The sequence below is a fragment of the Lithobates pipiens genome, unplaced genomic scaffold (genome assembly GCF_037356315.1).
Source record: "Lithobates pipiens isolate NorthernLeopardFrog02 unplaced genomic scaffold, aLitPip1_a1.2 Scaffold_18, whole genome shotgun sequence".
Lineage (NCBI taxonomy): Eukaryota > Metazoa > Chordata > Amphibia > Anura > Ranidae > Lithobates > Lithobates pipiens.
This window is the reverse complement of record NW_027507758.1, coordinates 31929192-31949336: the sequence shown is the minus strand read 5'-3', so window position 1 is coordinate 31949336 and position 20145 is coordinate 31929192. Positions and strand designations below refer to the sequence as shown.

At 44.0% G+C, this 20145-nt stretch overlaps 1 protein-coding gene across 5 annotated transcripts in view; it reads left to right on the top strand.

Moving 5' to 3' along the window:
* SPTBN1 (spectrin beta, non-erythrocytic 1) overlaps nt 1-20145 on the top strand; it is a 295191-nt gene that overhangs the window by 160981 nt on the left and 114065 nt on the right. For all 5 annotated transcript variants that reach the window (XM_077485548.1, XM_077485547.1, XM_077485546.1 and 2 more), the window contains 2 exons: nt 11693-11844; nt 19523-19696. In XM_077485548.1, coding sequence (XP_077341674.1) covers nt 11693-11844; nt 19523-19696 — 326 coding nt within the window. The remainder of the gene's footprint in view (nt 1-11692; nt 11845-19522; nt 19697-20145) is intronic.

The window sequence follows — 20145 nt, the reverse complement described above, 5'->3', positions numbered from 1 at the left end:
AACCCTGGTTTGTTTTACTTCCTCCTTGTTTCCCTTCAAAGGTAAAGCATAATGGGCTACTGTGCATCGGATAGTAGCCTATTATGTGACACTTACCTGAAACCGAAGCCCATAATATCACCGTTCCCCCCCCCCTCACTGTCAGGAAGTGTCCATTCTTCACCCCTCTTCCTTCTGGGGGGCGCAAATGTTGTCTGACTGGCCGGAGTTGCGTGATGTCACTCCCGCGCATGTGCGCGGGATCCGCCAGTCACAGCATGACTCCAGACAGAAACGGCTGAGCATGCCCTTTCAAGAGTGCGCAAGTGTGAAATACATCGACGCATGTGCGCAGAAGACGGCATCGTTCGGGGACATGGTAAATAATTAAACAAGTAAATCAGTAAGTAAATAAGTAAACCGCGTAGGTCTAGGAGTTATTTCAAGCACCTACAGGTAAGCCTTCATCTAGGCTTGCCTATAGGTGAAAGTGCTCTGTAAGGGTTTACAACCACTTTTAAGAAACTAGTATAGGTTTTATGTGTATGACACAGTTTTTCCTCTGCCCTCAAAAACATGGTCTTAACCAACTATTCTCTGGCTCTTGATTTATTTGTGAACAAATTTAAAAATAAACTCCAATTTCTGGTTTGGCTCCAGCTGCCAAAACCTGGAGGAAATTCTCGTTGCAGCTGCTGCAGTTCACCCCGTGTTCACTTCCTCAGTGCGCTATCTCTTGTATTTATGGTATGTGGATATCTGTATGGTTATGACTTCTCTGTGTGTGATGACCGTGCCTTCCCAGAGAGCAGCAGAATATCTTCTGCCCCGAGTTATATATTTTTTTATTGGCATGTCAGTATGTTTATGATAATTGTTGCTTGCTGCTAAATTTTTTATAGTCGCTTTGCTGGAAATTGACTCCAGGGTATTGGCCTTTGATGAGCGTTCTGTAGGAATTGTGATTATTTTTTTATATTATTATTTTCTTTTGTAAAGTAGAGCAGTATAGTGTGTGGTAGATGTGTACGTAAACCTATGTGTTGTGTTTTTTGGATGTTTAACATCATGCCTCATTGTATAAACTATTAAAGCCCAACTCCAAAAAAAGCACCCTTGCAATAGGGTCCCTCCTCCACTGTAAGGGTTAAATGCTCCTTTAAAGTTGTTATAAACCCTTACAATCCACTTTTTGCTACAGGTAAGCCTATAATAAGGGTTAACCTGTAGCTATCCCGGATATCTCCTAAACCTGCACGGTTTAGGACAGTGATGGCGAACCTTGGAACCTCAAATGTTTTGGAACTACATTTCCCATAATGCTCAACTACACTGAAGAGTGCATGAGCATCATGGGAAATGTAGTTTCAAAACATCTGGCGTGCCAAGGCTGGCCCTCACTGGTTTAGGAGATATCCCCTGTATCTGCGTGTGCCGACGTCATCGGCACATGCGCACTGAAGCAATGGCATGTATGTGCCCTTTGCTTCAGTGAGTGTGCCACTACCGGCAGGACTGACGTCATCGCGGTTCCGACCAATCAAAGTGCCGGAGCCACGATACCCAGATGTAACTGCGGGGAGAAATGTTGCTGGCCGGTGATGTGTATGGGCACCGCATCGGGGGCTTCGATCGCAGGTGAGTATTGCCTAATGAGCTTGTATGCTATGTATACTAGCTCATTATGCCTTTGTCGTGCAGGTCTGTTTTTTTTGGGGTTTTTTTCCCTCCATGTGGGTTTACAACCACTTTAAGGGGTTGTAAAGGCAGGTTTTTTTATATTCATGCATTCTATGGATTAGGATAAAAAGCCTTGTGTGTGTGTGTGCAGCAGCCTCCTCAGCACCCTCTAATACTTACTTGAGCCCCATCTCTGTCCAGCAATGTCCATGAGTTTCTTGGCTGAGACACAGCAGCGGCGCCATTTTCTCCCGCTGCTTTCATTCAAAGTCAGCTAGCCAATTGGGGGAGATAGGGGGCAGGGCTGGGTCAGGGGTCCGTGTCTGAATGGACACAGGGAGCTGTGACTCAGCTTGGGTGCCCCCATAGCAAGCTGCTTGCTGTGGGGGCACTGAACAGGAGGGAGGTACCAGGATCACAGAAGAGGCACCCGAGAAGAGGAGGATCCAGGCCGCTCTGTGCAAATCCACTACAACAGAGCAGGTAAGTATAACATGTTTGTAAAGTCTTGTTTTTTTTTTTTCCCTATAAAAATAAGCAATCGCTTTGTCTAGGGGTTAGTGCACAAGTACCTTTCTGATAGCAGGCCGATAGATTGACTTAAGTACAACCAAACTGCCAAAAATGGATCAAACCCTTACCGGTCCCCTCTGAACTAGCCAAGATTCGATCCATCTATGGTCAGCTTATATTGTGCCCTTGGCTGACTTCGGTGCCCCTCCCCCACACTTAAACCAAAGCTCTGGTCTGTGGGCAGAGCTTTGACATTGTATGCTAAGGCTGGATTGTGACCAAAGGCGTTTGGCCAGAGTAACTGGTTTCAGCCCTGGAATGAGGAAAAGGTTAAGTATTTGCTTCTTAGTCCTCTGCCCTTATACTATAAAGCTTGTAGAGGGGGAAGGGTGGGCGGGGCACTGTAAGGGTAGATTGTTTAAGTTTCCTAGAGTTTAGAATTCTTTTTTTTTTTTCATACCTGGAGATCTTGCCTGGTTGGCCATTGAACTGCTCATGCAGAAGAGATCTTGCCTTGTTGGCCATTGATTTGGTCATGTAGAAGAGATCTTTCCTGGCTGTGCATTGAGTTGCTTGTGTAGAAGAGATCATGCCTGGCTTGCCATTGAGTTGCTCATGTGGAAGAGATCTTGCCTGGCTGGCCATTTGGTTGCTCATGTAGAAGAGAATCTTGCCTGGTTGACCATTTGGTTGCTCATGTAGACGATAATCTTGCCCGGTTGACCATTTGGTTGCTTATGTAGAACAGATCTTGCCTGGCTTGTCATTGACGTGCTCATGTGGAAGAGATCTTGCCTGGCTGGCCATTTGGTCGCTCATGTAGAAGGGAATCTTGCCTTGTTGACCATTTGGTTGCTCATGTAGAAGATAATCTTGCCCGGTTGACCATTTGGTTGCTCATGTAGAAGAGAATCTTGTCCGGTTGACCATTTGGTTGCTCATGTGGAAGAGATCTTGCCTGGCTTGTCATTGACCTTCTCATGTGGAAGACTTGATAGCCACCTGAAGGGGTGCATAAAGCAGGCTGACCAGACCAAAGCTAATTGCGAGCAAATGTCTTGTCTTGAGGTTGTCAGCGTGCATCAGGAGAGAATTTTTTTTTTGTAACCAATTTTAATTATTTTTTAAGATTACAGTGTACGAGACATGATATCAAACTGAAAAATATTTGTTGGGCTTAATTAGACTTTTAGTCAAATGATTTTGGCACTAATGATAGTGGACTAGTCGTAGGATTTGGAGTCCCTTCACTTACCCAGAATCCTATGAGAACACCCAGTGACCTCGCCCTAACCTTTCCCCTGGGGTGTAAGGTATGTATTTTTGACTCCCTCAGCTTGTATCAACCTATCCTGGCCTGATATGTATTACAAGTCACTTACAGTCCGTTACTAGAAGACTGTACTGTACATTGCTGCAGGACAGGAGAATATGCGCTCATTACCGTGATGAGTGTCCGGGTGATTAAGCTGTTGTAGACACTTGGGAGAAGTGCTGTCATTAAAGAACGGTATGCATTTAAAGCTTCCAGGTTGTAACTCTTACTGTGTGTCAACACAACAGATGAGTCTGAAATGGGATCCTTCAAGAGCATTAAAAACGTCTGTGACTAGCTGACGAGTTGACCTTTACATCGTTTCTCTCTCTACGTTGCCCATCTAGTAGTCAGTAGAGTGATGGACTTTCTTTGAAAGTAGCAAAGAACCAAATTTCAGAGGGGAACTTTCGCCACTGGCATCTCTGAAGGATTTGGCAAAAAATGGTCCTTGCCCATTTGAGGGCTTGCTACACTTTTCAGATGTCCAGAAAGAGAACGCAAGCACATGAATGTGCACACACACCGATTTTGGTGATCATTTTGTCAAACAAAAATAAGTCATGGTCGCAATCAAAAGTTGTATCAAAGTAGTGCCGGTACCTTTTTCAAAGTTGCTGATTTTCAGTCGCATAGATGGTAAAGGGTGCCAATGAAATCAATGGGCTGGGTTTTGTCTTGCGAGTTTGGACACAGTCACATCACAAGTCACATTTCCACTATTGTGACCCCAAAGTTGCACGATTTAGAGCGAGACTGAGTGCAGCTTTGAGTGTTCATGCAAAGCCCAGCACAGCTATAATGTATATGTCCACTGCATACCCCCCGTGTCCTGTTTGGCCCACTGAGTGTACTGAAACAGTATTTTTAGTGCTTTTTGCATTTTGCAGATTTTGCTCTACAGAACGTGTTCCATAAGAAACCATGTTAAATGGGCTGTAGTGCAAATCTGCAAAATGCATAAAGCACAAAAAAATGCATAAGTGTGAATCAAGCCTAAGTGAGGCAGACAAGTGGTAGGAGAAATTATAAAATTGTTTATTTGGCGTATAAACAAAGCATACCTCATAAACATATGATACTTGGTTGAACATGAGTATTGTTATCTATATACAAGACAGTGGCATACAGAAAAGAAGAAAAAAATATATATATTTATAAAAAAAAAAAACGGGAAGCTGGTGCTGTTTCTTCAGGAGTCGTGCCATGACCGGTGTGATGTCATCGCGGCTCTGGGCAATCACAGCGCCGGAGAGCCGCAGACCCAGAAGTAACTGCGGTGGAAGATGTCTGCGCTGTACTCGGAAGGTCGGTGTTCTGGCATATTTAGTCCGGCCATCGGATACTGTCCGCCCCGTACTGCGCAGGCACAGCGCTTGCGCAGTACGGAGCAGAAAGATCTTCGGAAAATCTCCGAAGATGAACGGCGCCTGCGCCGTGAGTGGAGGTTCTAGCTCCAGCATCCAAGTGGACATAGGGCTGCCGATTATTAGAGGTGCCCTTGTGGGCTTGCTTTGCTCGCCACGCTTCGGGCACGGCCTTGTTGCGCTCGGCTCTTTTATATTCTAACTCTATGTCCACTTGGATGGCGGGGCTAGAACCTGGACTCACGGCGCAGGTGCCGTTCATCTTCGGCTATTTTCGGAATCTGTGTGTGCTGTGTACTGCGCTTGCGGACACTATCCATTGTTCTAAGGCAAGTATTTTATAATGAACTAGTATGCAATGCATAGTAGCTCATTATGCCTTTTTGTCTTGCAAGGTTTTTGTTTGTTTGCTTTTTTTGTTTGCTTTTTTTGTTTGCTTTTTTGTTTGCTTTTTTGTTTTTTTTCCCAGTTTTACAACCTCTTTAGGAGATATTTTACACTACCTATAGGTAAAATTTTAATGTTGGAAGTTTTCTTCCACTTTAATGTAATGAGAACATTGCTGCCAAGTCACTAGGCTCATAGCCCCAATGACAGAACTGGCCTGCTCCATAAGGGGTAATCAGCCACTGGTGCAGCTTATTGGTGCTGTTTTTTCTTTTTTTTTTTTTTTTTATAGGTAATCTTGCAGCAGGTTGTGTACATATTTGTGTTTTTCTGTACAATGTTACTGGTCATTCGTTCTTCCTGTGTGAAATTGATTGTGTCATTCTGGTGAAATACACGGAATTTCCTGCATCCATAGCCTGCGAGTGACATGCGTGTATCGCGCAGTTTGTGTACACAAAGTGACAGCAGATAATGGCCATGTGGTTATCTGGATAGGCTGTTTACCATTTCCATGGTAACCGTATAGCTGGCCTGACCAGATTCGGGTGGAATCTTTATAGAGGGCCAGAGGTCAGTCTTGTTGGGGGGGGGGGGGGAAAAGTCTGACAAGCACACACAACCTTGTAGAAGAATTGCAATCTGTCATAAAACCACTTACCATAATTGATGGTGTTCCGGTGTGTTTTGTTTTTAGTCACGGTATTGGTTTAATGGTTTTCATTACAGCAGCCTTTATGTATCAAGTGATCTACAATAAGTGCCGGGGTTATCCATTGGTATCTACTGTATAGTTATTTCAGCCATACATGGCTAGATTTTAAGGCTCCGTGTACACTGGAGCTGATAAACTGCAGTTTATTGGAGTTTGGGCTGTTTTTTTTTTTGTTTGTTTCTAAAAGCCCATAAACTCCACTCTGTTGGCCTATGTCTTCATGCACACATGGACGTTTTTCCGCTTTAATGAGCAGTGGAGTTTATGGGCTTTTTTCTGAACGCCAGAAATTTGCGTTCAAAGTGCCGTTTCTCTGACCACAAAAAAAGCTATAAAAAAAGCGAAACACCGATAAATGCTCAAAAACACACGTTTACTAGCATTCAGTGTTCTATTTTTTTTCAATGCATTCTGGGATTTTTGGCGTTTCCTCAGTGTATTTTTATTTAAAAAAGTCCATAAACGCGCTATATATAGATAGATAGATAGATGGATGGAGAGATAGATGGATGGAGAGATAGATGGATGGAGAGATAGATGGATGGAGAGATAGATGGATGGAGAGATAGATGGATAGATAGATATTTTAGTCCTTGGGAAGGACTAGATTGCTCGCACAATATTTCCAGTTGACCGTTTTTGTGCACCTCACCCACTGACTTTTCTATTTATCTATAGCTCTATATCTTTATCTCTTATCTACTGTGTGTGTGTGTGTGTGTGTGTGTGTGTGTGTGTATAATATATATATATATATATATATATATATATATACACCGTATTTGCCGGTATATAAGACGACCCCCTAAACCTACAGGACAAAAACGCTTTTAAAACTGTACTTACCGTATAAGACGACCCGGCTTTCGAGGCTTCATATTTCTGCCTTCTTCCTGCATTTGCTGGAGCCAATCACGGCGAGCGATCTATTCTATTAATGAATACAAAGCCTGCTTGGATTGGCAGAGGCTGTAACATCATCAGCCCGCGCCGCTCTGACTCTCCAAGCCAATCAGAGCAGGCTACAGAGTAGCCTGCTCGGATTGGCAGAGGTCGTTACTATAATCCGAGCAGGCTTTGTATTCATTTGAATACATCGCTCACCAGGGTTGGCTCAGCGGTATATACTGTATGTAGCCGAAGCTACATACAGTATTACCGAACACCCAGCCAGCATCCGAGGGGCTGACCCGGCGTATAAGACGACCCCTGCTTTTTTACATGCAAAAGGTCGTCTTATACGCCGGAAAATACGGTATATAATAATTTGGAAATATTGTGCGAGCAATCTAGTCCTTCCCAAGGACTAAAATATGAAAAATGAAAGAGGATTGCTACACAAAAGATGAAAAAAAACCACAGGCACGGATAATGGCCGTGGATCGCGCACTGGGTGATGTCACTCAGTATATCATAAATAAATATATATATATATATATATATATATATATATATATATATATATTTATATTATTATGATATACTGAGTGACATCACCCAGTGCGCGATCCACGGCCATTATCCGTGCCTGTGGTTTTTGTGTTTTTTTTTTTTTATTTTTTTTTTTCGGTAAAGTGCGAATTTTTGGTGAATCTCTAATTCTGTGTATTATTAAAGGTAATTGCAGGTAGTACAAGGGATAATGTTTTTGTTACTTGTTTTGACCTGATTTTAGGATTTCTAGTTTAGACATGTTCAGCGTTTCCTCTTGAGCTGTAATTTGAAGGTCACATTTAGGTCTCACTTATGTCATCTGCTTTAAAATCACTACTACTGGCAAGTCTGGTCCTCTATCTCATTGTCTTGATGTTTCCTTACATCCAGCTTCCTTCCTTATGTTACATGAAGATAACCGTTTAACGTTCTCTATCAGTACAGCCGTTGTCACTTTCCGCTTTCCTTCTTTTACTTTGCATGTTACACTTTTTTCTGTCTTGCGGGGAGGGGGAGGGGGGACTTCCTCTGAGATGAGTGACTGCAGATCATATGTTGCATGTGAAATATTGCTTCTGTTGTAATCTACAAAGGGCGATTTCAGATTCGATGGGGGTAGCAAACTATTACATTTTATTCCCATTGGGATTATTCCACAGTTGTTGCAGAAACAAGAAGGGTCCTATTGGATCACTTCCCTTCCTCTATTCCTGTTCTCGATATTTTGGGTTTCTTATCACTTTCTGTCCGGGTATCGCTGGTCACCAGGACACTTTATAGGGTTTGTAAACCCTTGTTTTTTTTCTTTTTAAACAAAAATTACTAACGTGCCTATACTTAATTACTCTGTGCATTTGTTTTGCACAGAGCAGCCCGATCATCTTCTGGGGTCCCCCGCCGGTGCTGCTGGCCCCTCCTTTTCATTGTGTGTCCCCTAGGAAAGCCCTAGGGGGCACCCATGCATGCTTGTTCCTGAGTCCCACTGCTGCGTCCATTGACAGCAAGACTCGACCCTGCCTTCCTGCTTCCGTGTCACTGGATTTGATTGACAGTAGCGGGAGCCAATGGCGACTGCTGCTATCAATCTGCTCAATGAGGGGGCGAGAGCAGCTGGAGCCACTGTGCTTGTGCACATTGCTGGATCGGGGGACCTGCAGCACCAAAAGTTTTTCACCTTACACCTTTCACACTGGGGTGGGAGCGGCATCAGCGGTAAAATGGCGGTATTTTGAGCGGTGGTATTCAGCCGCTAGTGGTGCGGTTTTACCCCCCCCCCTGCTAGCGGCCGAGAGAGGGTTAAAACTACCGCAAAGTGCTGCTGTAGCAGTGCTTTGCCGGCGGTATAGCCGCGCTGCCCCATTGATTTCAATGGGCAGGAGCGGTATATACACCGCTCCCAAGATGCTGCTAGCAGGACTTTTTTATCATCCTGCCAGCGCACCGCTCCGGTGTGAAAGCCCTCAGGGCTTTCATACTGGACACAGCAGCGGCTCTTTCAGGGAGCTTTGCAAGCGTTATTTTTAGGGCTGTGGCACTTGCAAAGCACCCCAGTGTGTAAGGGGTCTAAAAGTATTTCTAAAGGCTGTTTTTTTTTTTTTTGTTTTTTTTACCTTCATGCATTGTATGCAACCTTCTGTGTGCAGCACAGAGCTCCCTCCTTCATCCAGCGATTGTTAACGAGAGCCTTGGCTGTCTGCGACTCTCCCTCCTGATTGACTGAGGCACCAGCGGGAGCCGTCGGTTCCAGCTGCTGGCAAACTCAGCCAGTGAGCCAATTAGGAGGGGCGGGGCCAAGCTGCGTCTAGGTGTGTGAATGGACACAGCCGCTTGGGTGCCCCTCTTTTAGGGCTTACCCTCGAAAAGCGCAAGCCATGTAGGACGCTGAGGGGTCTTCCCATGTTATCTGTGGAGCAGTGTGGATCTGGAGGTAGTCTCATCTGTTTAAGATCCACTTGCTTATAACATGCGTTTTGAGTATATCACTTTATTCATTAATAAAATTGTTTAACGGTAATGCGCTAGGTGGGGGTGTTATGTATTATGGCCAGCCTTACCCTTCCTTGCTGTATCCAAAGCATAAAAAGTCTTGGCTTTGGTTACGTTTTTAAAGCTTGCCTATAATCACTTAAGTAAACCTTAATGCAAGTGCATCTGAAGGCCAGGCGTCTTGTATTGAGCCGATACGGTACATATGGGACAGTTTAGTGTTATTGATTAATAATGGTGCCGGTAATGGAATGAAGCTGTTGACTGCCCAGCCGGTTTTGTAGCGTTGTGGAAGTGAGGAGACGGTTCAGAAATAATTGGGCAGGAATGAGAGGTTCCTTTGTGGTGTTCGGTGCTGAATTGGAATGTTTGACATTCTACCTTCCTCCACATGAAATAGTTCAGCCATGGAAAAAATCACGTCCCCCCTTCTCCGCACAACTGGAGCAGAGGAGGAAGTGAAGGAATTTCCTCTGCCTCAGCTTTTGTTTTCTTGATAGGTCATCACAATACCCTACTGTTATATTTCATTTGTGTGACTTCTTTCCTCTAATGAAAACACATTATTTAAAGGAAAGACGGCGATAACTTATTTATGAGGAGCCGTACATCTTAAGAATTATATATCATTGCAGACACGACTCGGAATCCTCCGGGCTGGGAGGAAAATATTAATGTGCGCAAAATGTAGTTCATCAAAAACTGGCCTAGCCGGCAAGAATTTTTTTTTTTTTTTATTTCCAAGCAAAAAATTCCTTAAGGTCCCTTCCACGTGGGTTGTCTGATGAGCTCTGCCTATTACTTTTTTAGGCGGAGCTGATCGGACCCTCCATTCAACCCTATGGAGCAGCGGATGTCATCAATGACATGTCCGACCCCCGTCCACTAAATCCGGCGGTCCTGTTTTCCATCCGTCAGGTGGATCAGAACGGGTGAAAATGGACAGGCGATCCTTTTTTACCCGATTTTCCCCATAGAAGAAAGCGGGACTGGGTCGGTCTCTGCTCTGCACAGTATGCAATAAAGATCCGCCATTATGATGGGATTATAGCGGCCCCAAAATGCAAAAGTAAAATCATGTGTAGACAAAAAGTATATATAAAAGCTATAACAAATGTTATTACATTTTAAAAACTGACATACAACAAGGAAATGTTGGTGTGCAATAGAAAAAAGCCATAGGTACACAACAAAGATGCATATATTAGCATGATGGGATAAGCATATTACAGCTGAGCGATAAATGCTGCGAATTGTGAAACCCCAACACGTTTCAAAATAGATTACTTCTTCAGGGGGTTGATAGAAGCAGCTCAACCAGTCAACATAGATTTTAAAAGCCAAATGTGTCATCCATCACCCCATCAGGAGAGCTTGTATGCTGCCAGAGAGAGCCAGTTGGAAAGAGGCCAAGTACAAGAACAGATTATGTAGGATAGCAACAAGCCGTCATATAGCGAGTATATGACAAAAGCACTCAAGCGCAGTGGGACATTTTGTTACATCCCTTGTGTTGATTCCTTTGCTGTCCATAGTAATTCTCCTCCGTCCTGCCCTGCCACCCCCACTCCCGGGATTGGGGAGGGGGGGTAAAAACAACTCAAGGAATGTCACAAACTCTCCTCCAAAAGAGCCTGAATTGTACCATCCCTTTCCGCTCTAGCTCCTGTTTTACAGCTTATATGAATGTAAGGGGGTGGCGCTTTTAATTATCTGCCTGTCATACATTCCTAGATCATGTTTCATTCATATAAATGGTTTCTATTATGGATTTTGAGTTGAATCGCACCACTAAAATCACTATTGATTAGTAAGTCGTGGTCAAAGGCTACTCAAATGGCTCCATATGGTGAAGGCTACACAAGTTTCACGTGGTAGGGCTAACAGAAAAGTGGAGCCATGTATGATTGTGAGAGATTAATCTCCACCAGTGCCCCTGGACAAGGTCCTTAGCATCCATGGCAAAAAGGCCAAATGGCAGACCCCACTCCTCTCTCCCCCACTCCCCCCCCATGAGCTGAAGAAACATGGGTTGTAAGACTTAACCAATTCATATCCTCCTCTTGTTGAAGCACCCAAGGCGGCTGACTCTTCTGCCTACCCCTCAGCCCAGCCCTAACGTCTACTACATTCTACACATGCCTACCATTTGTTCCAGCCATCAGTTGCCACTTTAACAGTATATCTATTTTAGTAGCATGGTTACAATTCTAATTATTGCCTGCATAGCTCTGCCCTTTAACGTATTCTAAACTGTGTAAACTCTGTCTTGATCATCTGAAACACCATTAACCGCCATATTCTATGTCTTCGCAGATGAACGAGAGGCTGTCCAGAAGAAGACTTTCACAAAATGGGTCAATTCCCACCTGGCCCGCGTGTCCTGCAGAATTACCGATCTGTATGCAGACCTGCGAGATGGAAGGATGCTTATCAAACTCCTGGAAGTTCTCTCTGGAGAGAAACTTGTAAGTATCTGTGTTCTACAGGAAGACATTATAAGCATGTTATGCGGTTGGGCTGTACCAGTGGAAGTGTGATCACCAGCATTTCCCGCTCTTGCTTTCACCCCATTGTTGGACACAGCACTGTGCAATGCCAATTTGTTCATTTGCATAATGCCAAAAAATATCTGCACCCTCATCTCCAGCTCTGCTGAGGCATAGTAAACAGTTGGGTTAACGGTTTACCACAAAATATAGCTTAGCACAAAAAAATTTGTTACTGCTCTAACTTTCCAGGCTTAGAATCCTTTTTCTTAAAGGGAAACTATTGTATTTTCGTTATATATATGGCCAGCCTGCTGATTGACTCGGCTACATAGTGCATTGCTCATAAATTGATCATAGATGGATAGAAATTTGCCCAGTCCCTGCTGAAACTGACAAATTTTGATCCATCTATGGCCATTCCTGCTAAACAGAAGTCAATCATTGATCAACTTCTGTTAAATGGGACTGTTTGAAAAGTTTTCTAGATCAGCAGGCTGTGAAGGATCATTGTATTCTGACAGTGGAGGAGTCTCGCTGTCAGAATACAATGGTACAGCGAGGAGGATTCTTCCATCCACCCCATTTGTGTGGATGGAGGAATCTATCCAATTGATTTATTTTTTAATTTTTTTTAATACCTCCCCGGCTGATCAGAATCAAAAATTTAAAAAAAATCCATGGCCAACCTAAAGCCAGCCATAGATGGATCGAATCTGAGCTGGTTCAGCAGGGACCAGCCGAGATGCAATCCATCCATGGGCAGGGTGATTTTAAAATGGTATTGAAGTTAATTTCTTAACGCTCACAGGTAAGCTTATATAAACTATTTTCTCTTTCGTTCATTGACAGACACAGCTCCTTTAAATCTTGACTCTAGGGTTATATCGCCATCTTCAGGAGAGGTCTAGGCAGAACATGTAAAAACATGTAAATACTGCATAGCACCACCCAGGGGGCGATCCCACTGGCTATAGCCCCTCCACTCTGCTTCCTGCAGCTCAGTTTTTTTAGGTCTTGGAAACAGCATGAACTTGCACCATTTTTGAGACTTTAACATCAGCTCCAGCTGAGGATGTCACTGGCACATTCACAGTACTCTCTACATTCACACTGGGTGCTCTGTGATGGTGACTCCCATGGGCATGCACAGGAGTGATGTCATTGCGGCCCGGCCATTCAAATGGCTAAAGAGAGTGAACCCAGAAGAAAGACGAGGTCGTCGGTGATGGGGAACCTTGGCACCCCTGATGTTTTGGAACTACATTTCCCATGATGCTTATGCACTCTGCAGTGTAGTAGAACATCTAGGGTGCCAAGGTTTGCCATCACTGGACTAGGCGAATATGGAAGCGCCATGAGCAGTGACGGTTCAGAACTTGAGGGATCTGTTTGAAAGCTAGATCTGTTATAATGTGCTAGTATTGTATGCAAGCTAGCACATTATGGCATAAACCTGTAGGGGGCACATTTTAAAATAGGTTTTGTAGAGTTTAATACCACTTTAAATTGACTTTATAGGTTAAGCTGGCCATAGATGGTTCCAGTATCAGTCGGTTCAGCAGGGACCAGACAAAATTCAAATCATCTATGGGCATGCTGATTGTACCCAAGTCAATCCATTGGTACAACCAGCATGTTGGATTTGTATATGTGATTATTGCCAGCGGCTATAGCTGCTGGCAATAAGCACTATGTTCTTTCATCAGGGATGGCTCTCCGTGCCACGGGAGACCGGGCGAACACAGTAGGTCCTTGGAAGGTATTCCCCCCCATCAACACAGTTGGGAACCTGTGGTTGCAGGAAAGAAAATTTGCACAATTCCCCCATCAACACAGACAGTGTCGATGTAAGAATCCCTCCAGTCTGGTGGGGGGGCGGGGAAAGCCGCCCCCACTGGGAGAAGACAGTGATTATCACTAGCATCTATAGCAGCCGCTAGCAACATTCGCAAGAGAATCTGGCAGGCCGGTTGTACCCCCGATCGATCAACTTGGTACATCCAACCTGCCTATTAACTGTTCGAATCTCAGCTTGGTCCTGCTGAACCGGCAGAGATTCGAACCATATATGGCCAGCCTTTGCATTAAATATGCCCCATCGCTATCCGAGTACACACATTTTTACTTTCCTCGTTCAAAAATTAAAAGATAATGCAAGGTTAGAGAAAGACCTTGTTATACACTAAATAGTTTGGCCCAGCCCTGACTATAGTTTTGTTCAGGGACCGTCCTGAGAGTAGGTTCATTTCCTCCAGTAACTACACCCAGTAATTTGTGAAAGTTGTTGTTCTAGGGTCACTATGCAACATGTACCGTGATTGCGCAAGTCAGCGCTGTTATCAGTAGGTGTTGCCTCATGGGCTAAACGGCTACATATTACATACATTATTCATCTTATTGAGACATGTTTGTTAAACGGCGCATTAACACCTTGTGGTCAGGCTCTTGGAGAGTTGTCCTCAGCTCATTGTTTCATACAGACAAAATATAAATAAACTTAATGCATATTAAAGTAGAACTATAGTCAATTTATTTTCTTGTTTTCATATTGTATAGAGTAAGGGAGGGTTATAGCCCCTGTCAATTTTTTTTGCCATCTGTGTCCCATTGCGGAGATTTCCTTTCACTTCCTGTCCCATAGCCAAACGGGAAGTGAGCGGAAATCTCTGCAAATTAAGGGAATTCATTGGGGGGGGGGGGGGTGCCCCCGGTCACCAGAACTAGTGTCCCCCATTGGAAGGTTTCCCCTATATTACTTTTCTGGGTACAACCCAAAATTTGGGATTTTTTTTTTTATGTAGCTCTGACTCCCGAAGGAGCGGCTGGTTTTATGGGCTTACCGTTGCCTTCACCTCGATTTGCGTCTAGGGGGTTTCCCGCGGTAGATGGCCCAAGAACTATAGAGACTGACGACAGATCCACTTAAAGGGATTTTTATTTGCAAAAACATCGTTAACAGTCTCTCAGTACAGGGTCACAGGATTTACGTGAAAAGTCCAGGTACTCTTAATGTCAAAGACAGTATAGGAGAACTCTCTTACTTTGAATAAATCCAGAGAATAGCCATTCACAGCTGGATCTTCACCCTAATTGGATAGTCCCTCTCTCACCAGGCCAAGTTTCTGCCACAGACTTTATTATAGAACGCGTGTAAGGAAACTTGAAAACGTGTGGTACCAGTATCTTGCAGCCGGTCCGGCCATACCGCACGAGATTGGATCCACTTAGGTCCTTCAGCTTTACCTGGCTCTTGTTGAAAAGCCAAAGAGTCCTCCCCTGGATAACTTCGAAGTTGCTGGGCCTCTCCACAACCTGAGACGGCACCAGACCACCTCCGAGATCCTTCCTTTAGTTTCCTCGCCTCAGGCTAGCCAGCCCCGAGACGTAAAATCGGGTGGATCCGTACCCCAGGCCATAGGCGTCCTGGGGGCTGGTCAGGAGGACCAGGACCAAGCAGTCAGAACATACTTGTGTTTCGGGGTTCCGGTCCAGGTGATGTCCGCATCTTAAGTACCCTCTCCCAGAAGGCACAGCAAGAGTGACACTCCCACTGGGCTGACTCAGAAAGTAACCTTAAAGCACCCAACCAGACTGTTACCGTGCCTGCCAGAAGTGACAGTGCCCCCTATGGCCAGGCAGAACACCTTTGTAGTCTAGTCAGACTAATGCTGAGGTCAAAATTTGGAGTTGTCAAACCCAAACCAAACTGTGGTTTAGATTAAACATAAAATTTTCAAAAACACATAGCGTGTGCTCTTCAGGAGACGGCGCTACATTTACTTTCACTTTAAAGCGAATTTCAAATTCCCAGACACAGGCTGCATGGGTACTGTAAGCTCAGCCCCCATGGAGGAGGTAGGTACAGTGTGGGTTGGGGGGGGGGGGGGGGGTTGCAGTGTTGGTTCACCTTTCCATTTTTTATGAAAAGGTTAGCTAACACTAAGCAGATCGATCCTCAAGGAATTCTGAATATCTCAGAAGCATCCCAAATCAAAGTCAAAAACATACTGCACATCGAAGACCTTCAACACAGCCCTTAATGGAGTCTGGGATAGCAATAGAAACTCAGCAACGGTTCTAGTCTTTCCCCTTGCTATCCAAAGCTGAATAGAATGTTTTTAGCTGAACATAAACTTCAGATCCACACAACTGTATTGAAAAACAAATGCACTAAGCGCACGCACTGTGATGCATTGTCATGCCTTTCATTTTAAATGTTACCCTAACCCAGCCATTGTCAACCAGCGTTCCTCCAGAGGTACTAGAGCTGTGGCTGGTTGACCTCCCATTTGATGTTGCCTGCATAGTTCCACGGAAAACGCCACTTTACAAAGTCAGCAGCATGACACCAATGGCCTTTTTGGGTGTCTGCAAGGGTGGTGCTCTGACATGCACTCCTAAGAGTTTCAAGCTTCCTACTGACCACCAGTAAAAGTGGTATTTTCCCCCATTGACCCCAAATAAACTGGTTTTAGTAGGGGTTCCTTGAGGCCTGAAAATTATTTTAAGGGTTCCACTGGGGTAAAAGGGTGGAGAAAGGCTACCCTAACCTCTTTTTACAAAGAGAGCCTGTGCTGTACTACACCACGAAGCACAAAACATTCTGAGGTGTGCTACAATGAGGAAAAATAGGCCAATTTCTATTACTTTGAGGCCCATTCAGAACAAATAAATGACACCTCAAATTTATTTGGGATTTTTAAGGCAATATAGAAAAAAATATATTATACTAAAATGTATATGAAAAAAATATAAAAAAATTTTATTACAACTATCAAACATTACAATACCACAAAAATCCATAAAATGACAGTGTTGTGCTAACATATGTATATGGCATAGAATATTACTACATGCGTAGACTCTATACAGCAAAACAGGCAGCTCTTTTCCTACGCGTTTCGAAAAATATGTATTAATAATTTCTTCAGGGAGGCCACTGTCTGTAAGCACACAACAAGCAATCAATATTACAAAAAAATCACATATATACAAATGAACATAATATATTAAAACCCAATACTTGAATACTCACATGCTGATTTTTTATGCCAAAATAGGCATTTTCTCTTGTTTTGGCGACCGTCCCAAAGACGGAAAAACAAGCCAAGAGAAGAGAGGATAGAACCAAAAAAGTGAAGATGGTAAGGATGGTAAGGATCTGTTACAGTATCACCGCATTCAAAACCCTGGAGTTGAAATAAACTCAACAAAGGATGGGAATAAAAGGTTCCTTTACATAAATGTCCGATGGCCCATCAGATGGGGAAAATGTTATGTTGTATGAGCCTCAATCTTGTCTAGGAAACCTAAAACAAAGAGAACCAAGGAATATTTCACCCTGGCAGATGACACGGACCCGCCGGTTCATCAGAACTCCTGATGGTGGAGATAGATTTTGCTGCATGTTAGTACCAGGGCGCAGTCCTCAGGATCACCCCATCAGGAGGTGAGCAAGCCAGGGTCCAGTAGCAGATAAGGCTCAAACCGAAGCACTATCAGTAAACAAGCCAAAAGTTCCGTAACGAGTAGTTGCAAGTTGGGAGCAGGCAGAAGCATAGTGTGGGAATAAACCAAGGGTTGATAAGTGGTAGCAAAATATGGACAGCAGCAGGGAAGACCAGAGTAAGATACTGTCTGAGAAAGCAAAAATAATCTGGCAAACAGGAAGTGCAAAGACATGGGTTAAATCAGGAAGTTCATGGGATGAGCAAAAAGAGTTCAAGGTTCAACAGAAGTCTAGGCACAAGACAAGGTTGTCCAATGGATCAGACAGGGTGCTGTTAAGCATCTCGGGTAGCTCAGAGAAGAATCCTTGCCAGACAGTCGAGGTCCCAGGTTGAAGTCCAGGCCCTAACGGTAGCATAGCCTGCTGCAACACACAATAATACATGAGCAGTTGTGCAGTACACATCAGGTCTGTTTTGTCTTTGGAACAGGCCGTGATGTAGAAGGGGAGGCAGCATTACAACCCTGCATTTATGTGGAGGGCACCAGGGAGGTTCTCTTGGATCAAACATGCAATAAGAAAAAGGTAGAGCCAGCAACTCCAAAATCCATATGAACATCTTTGTTGCTTGCATGGTAGTGCGTTAAAAAGGGCGAACGCTTTTCAGTAGATCAAGGCTATCTGTCTAAACACATTGGTGATTTTTAACTCGCTACCATGTAAGCAATAAAGATGTTCATATGGATTTTGAAGTTGTCGGCTCTACCTTTTTCTTATTTATGCCCCATACACACGATCAGAAATTCTGCCAGCAAAAGTCTGATGTGAGCTTTTGGTCAGAAATTCAGACCGTGTGTACGCTCCATCAGACTTTTGCTGGCAGAATTTCAGCCAGCAAAAGATTGAGAGCAGGTTCTCTATTTTTCGGTCGGAAAAAGTTCCTATCCGAAAATGCGGTCATCTGTATGCAATATGGATGCGCAAAAAATCATGCATGCTCGGAAACAGTTGGACGCATGCTCAGAAGCATTGAACTTAATCTTCTTGGCTCGTCGTAGTGGCATCGCGTTCTTGATGGTCGAAAGATCAGAGAACTTTTGTGTGACTGTGTGTATGTAAGGCAAGCTTGACTGGAATTCCGTCGGAAAAACCATCCAAGATTTTTCTGACGGAATTGCTGTTCGTGTGTATCTCAACTCCAGTCCTCAAGGCACCCCAACAGGCCATGTTTTCAGGATTTCCCTCAGATGAAACGGCTGCGGTAATTACTAAGGCAGTGAAACTGATCAAATCACCTGTGCAAAATAATGGAAATCCTGAAAACATGACTTGTTGGGGCGCCTTGAGGACTGGAGTTGACCATGAAACACTGGTATGGGGCATTGTTGCATATAGAGAGGATGGAGGACATTTGAGCCAGAGCACCTGACTTTGGATTCCATCTCTGATTCACAAATGGTTTCCCCTCTGTGAACGCTGCACCCTCACTTGTTTTTTTCCTAAATCAAACAGGCAAAATATGTTCATTTAGACTAGGTCACTTATTCAGAGAATTCAAGCAAATTATGCTAAATGCCAACTTGAAGGCGAGCTGAAAAATCATGTTTTCTTCTTTCTTTCTTATTTTCTTCTTCGTTCTTTCTAGCTCCTGTATATTTCCTAGTCTGCTCCTCCTTGCGTTATACTTGTTTTTTTTTTTTTTACATAAAATCAAATGTTAAATGTCTGTCATTAAGCATTAATGCATTAAGGTATGCTCACGTGCGTCCTGAAAAGTTTCCAATGGCACAAGCTGTGAGGAGGTCTAGCTTATTGATGCCGGTCACATTGTACCCCCTGATGGTGTCACTCACTCCAGGGCACAAGATACAGCAAGTACAGTTCTAGCGAATGCCAATCTAGGCCACAGCGTCCTATGAGAAAACATACTGTAAAACCAATAGTATGGAAGTCGGCGCGGCAGAGAATAGGGTTCGTTGATCCTGAGGTATTAGTCTTTGCTTAGAGATAATTACTCCTGAAAATCCATTCATAACTGGAAGGGCTCCAAGTAGGCTTATAGGCCTGGGATGTTGCACATGCTTACCTTCTATTTGTTCCACTGTTCACACAGAGCTGATTTAACCATTTTTCCCTCCGCTGCACATCTTATTCACCACTTTATTGTGCTTTATTAGTAAAACACGTCTTCTGCTGTTTCCGTAGCCCAAGCCCACCAAGGGAAGAATGCGTATCCATTGTCTGGAGAATGTCGACAAAGCTCTGCAGTTCCTGAAAGAACAAAGGGTTCACCTGGAAAACATGGGCTCCCATGATATTGTCGATGGAAACCACAGACTGACTCTTGGTTTGATTTGGACCATCATCCTCAGATTCCAGGTAAAAAAAAAAAAAATCATACTGTGTATCCCTCCCCAAGGCTCACCTTACCTGTGGAGAGAACCTTGTTTCTGGTGTGTTGGAGGGAAAGTGCCTGCTGCTCTAAGACAGGTTTAGGCAACCTTAAAGAGGTATAGATCTACTTGAACAAAACGGGAGAAGTCCAAGATCGGCTCACACCTGATTTGAGATTTGCCATACTGTTACGTCGCAATCGCTTGCATTGCGCGGCAATCGTTGATTTAAATTAGGTGGCGAGGAGGCAACATATCGCCACCACAATATGTACTCCTTGTGCCAGTCTAGAACAACAACATTTTAACGTTTCCCCTTTACTTAAAGCGGGAGTCCGCCGGGACTCAGCGTTTTTTTTTTTTTTTAAAAGCCAGCAGCTACAAATACTGCAGCTGCTGACTTTTAAAATAGTGACACTTACCTGTCCAGCGCGC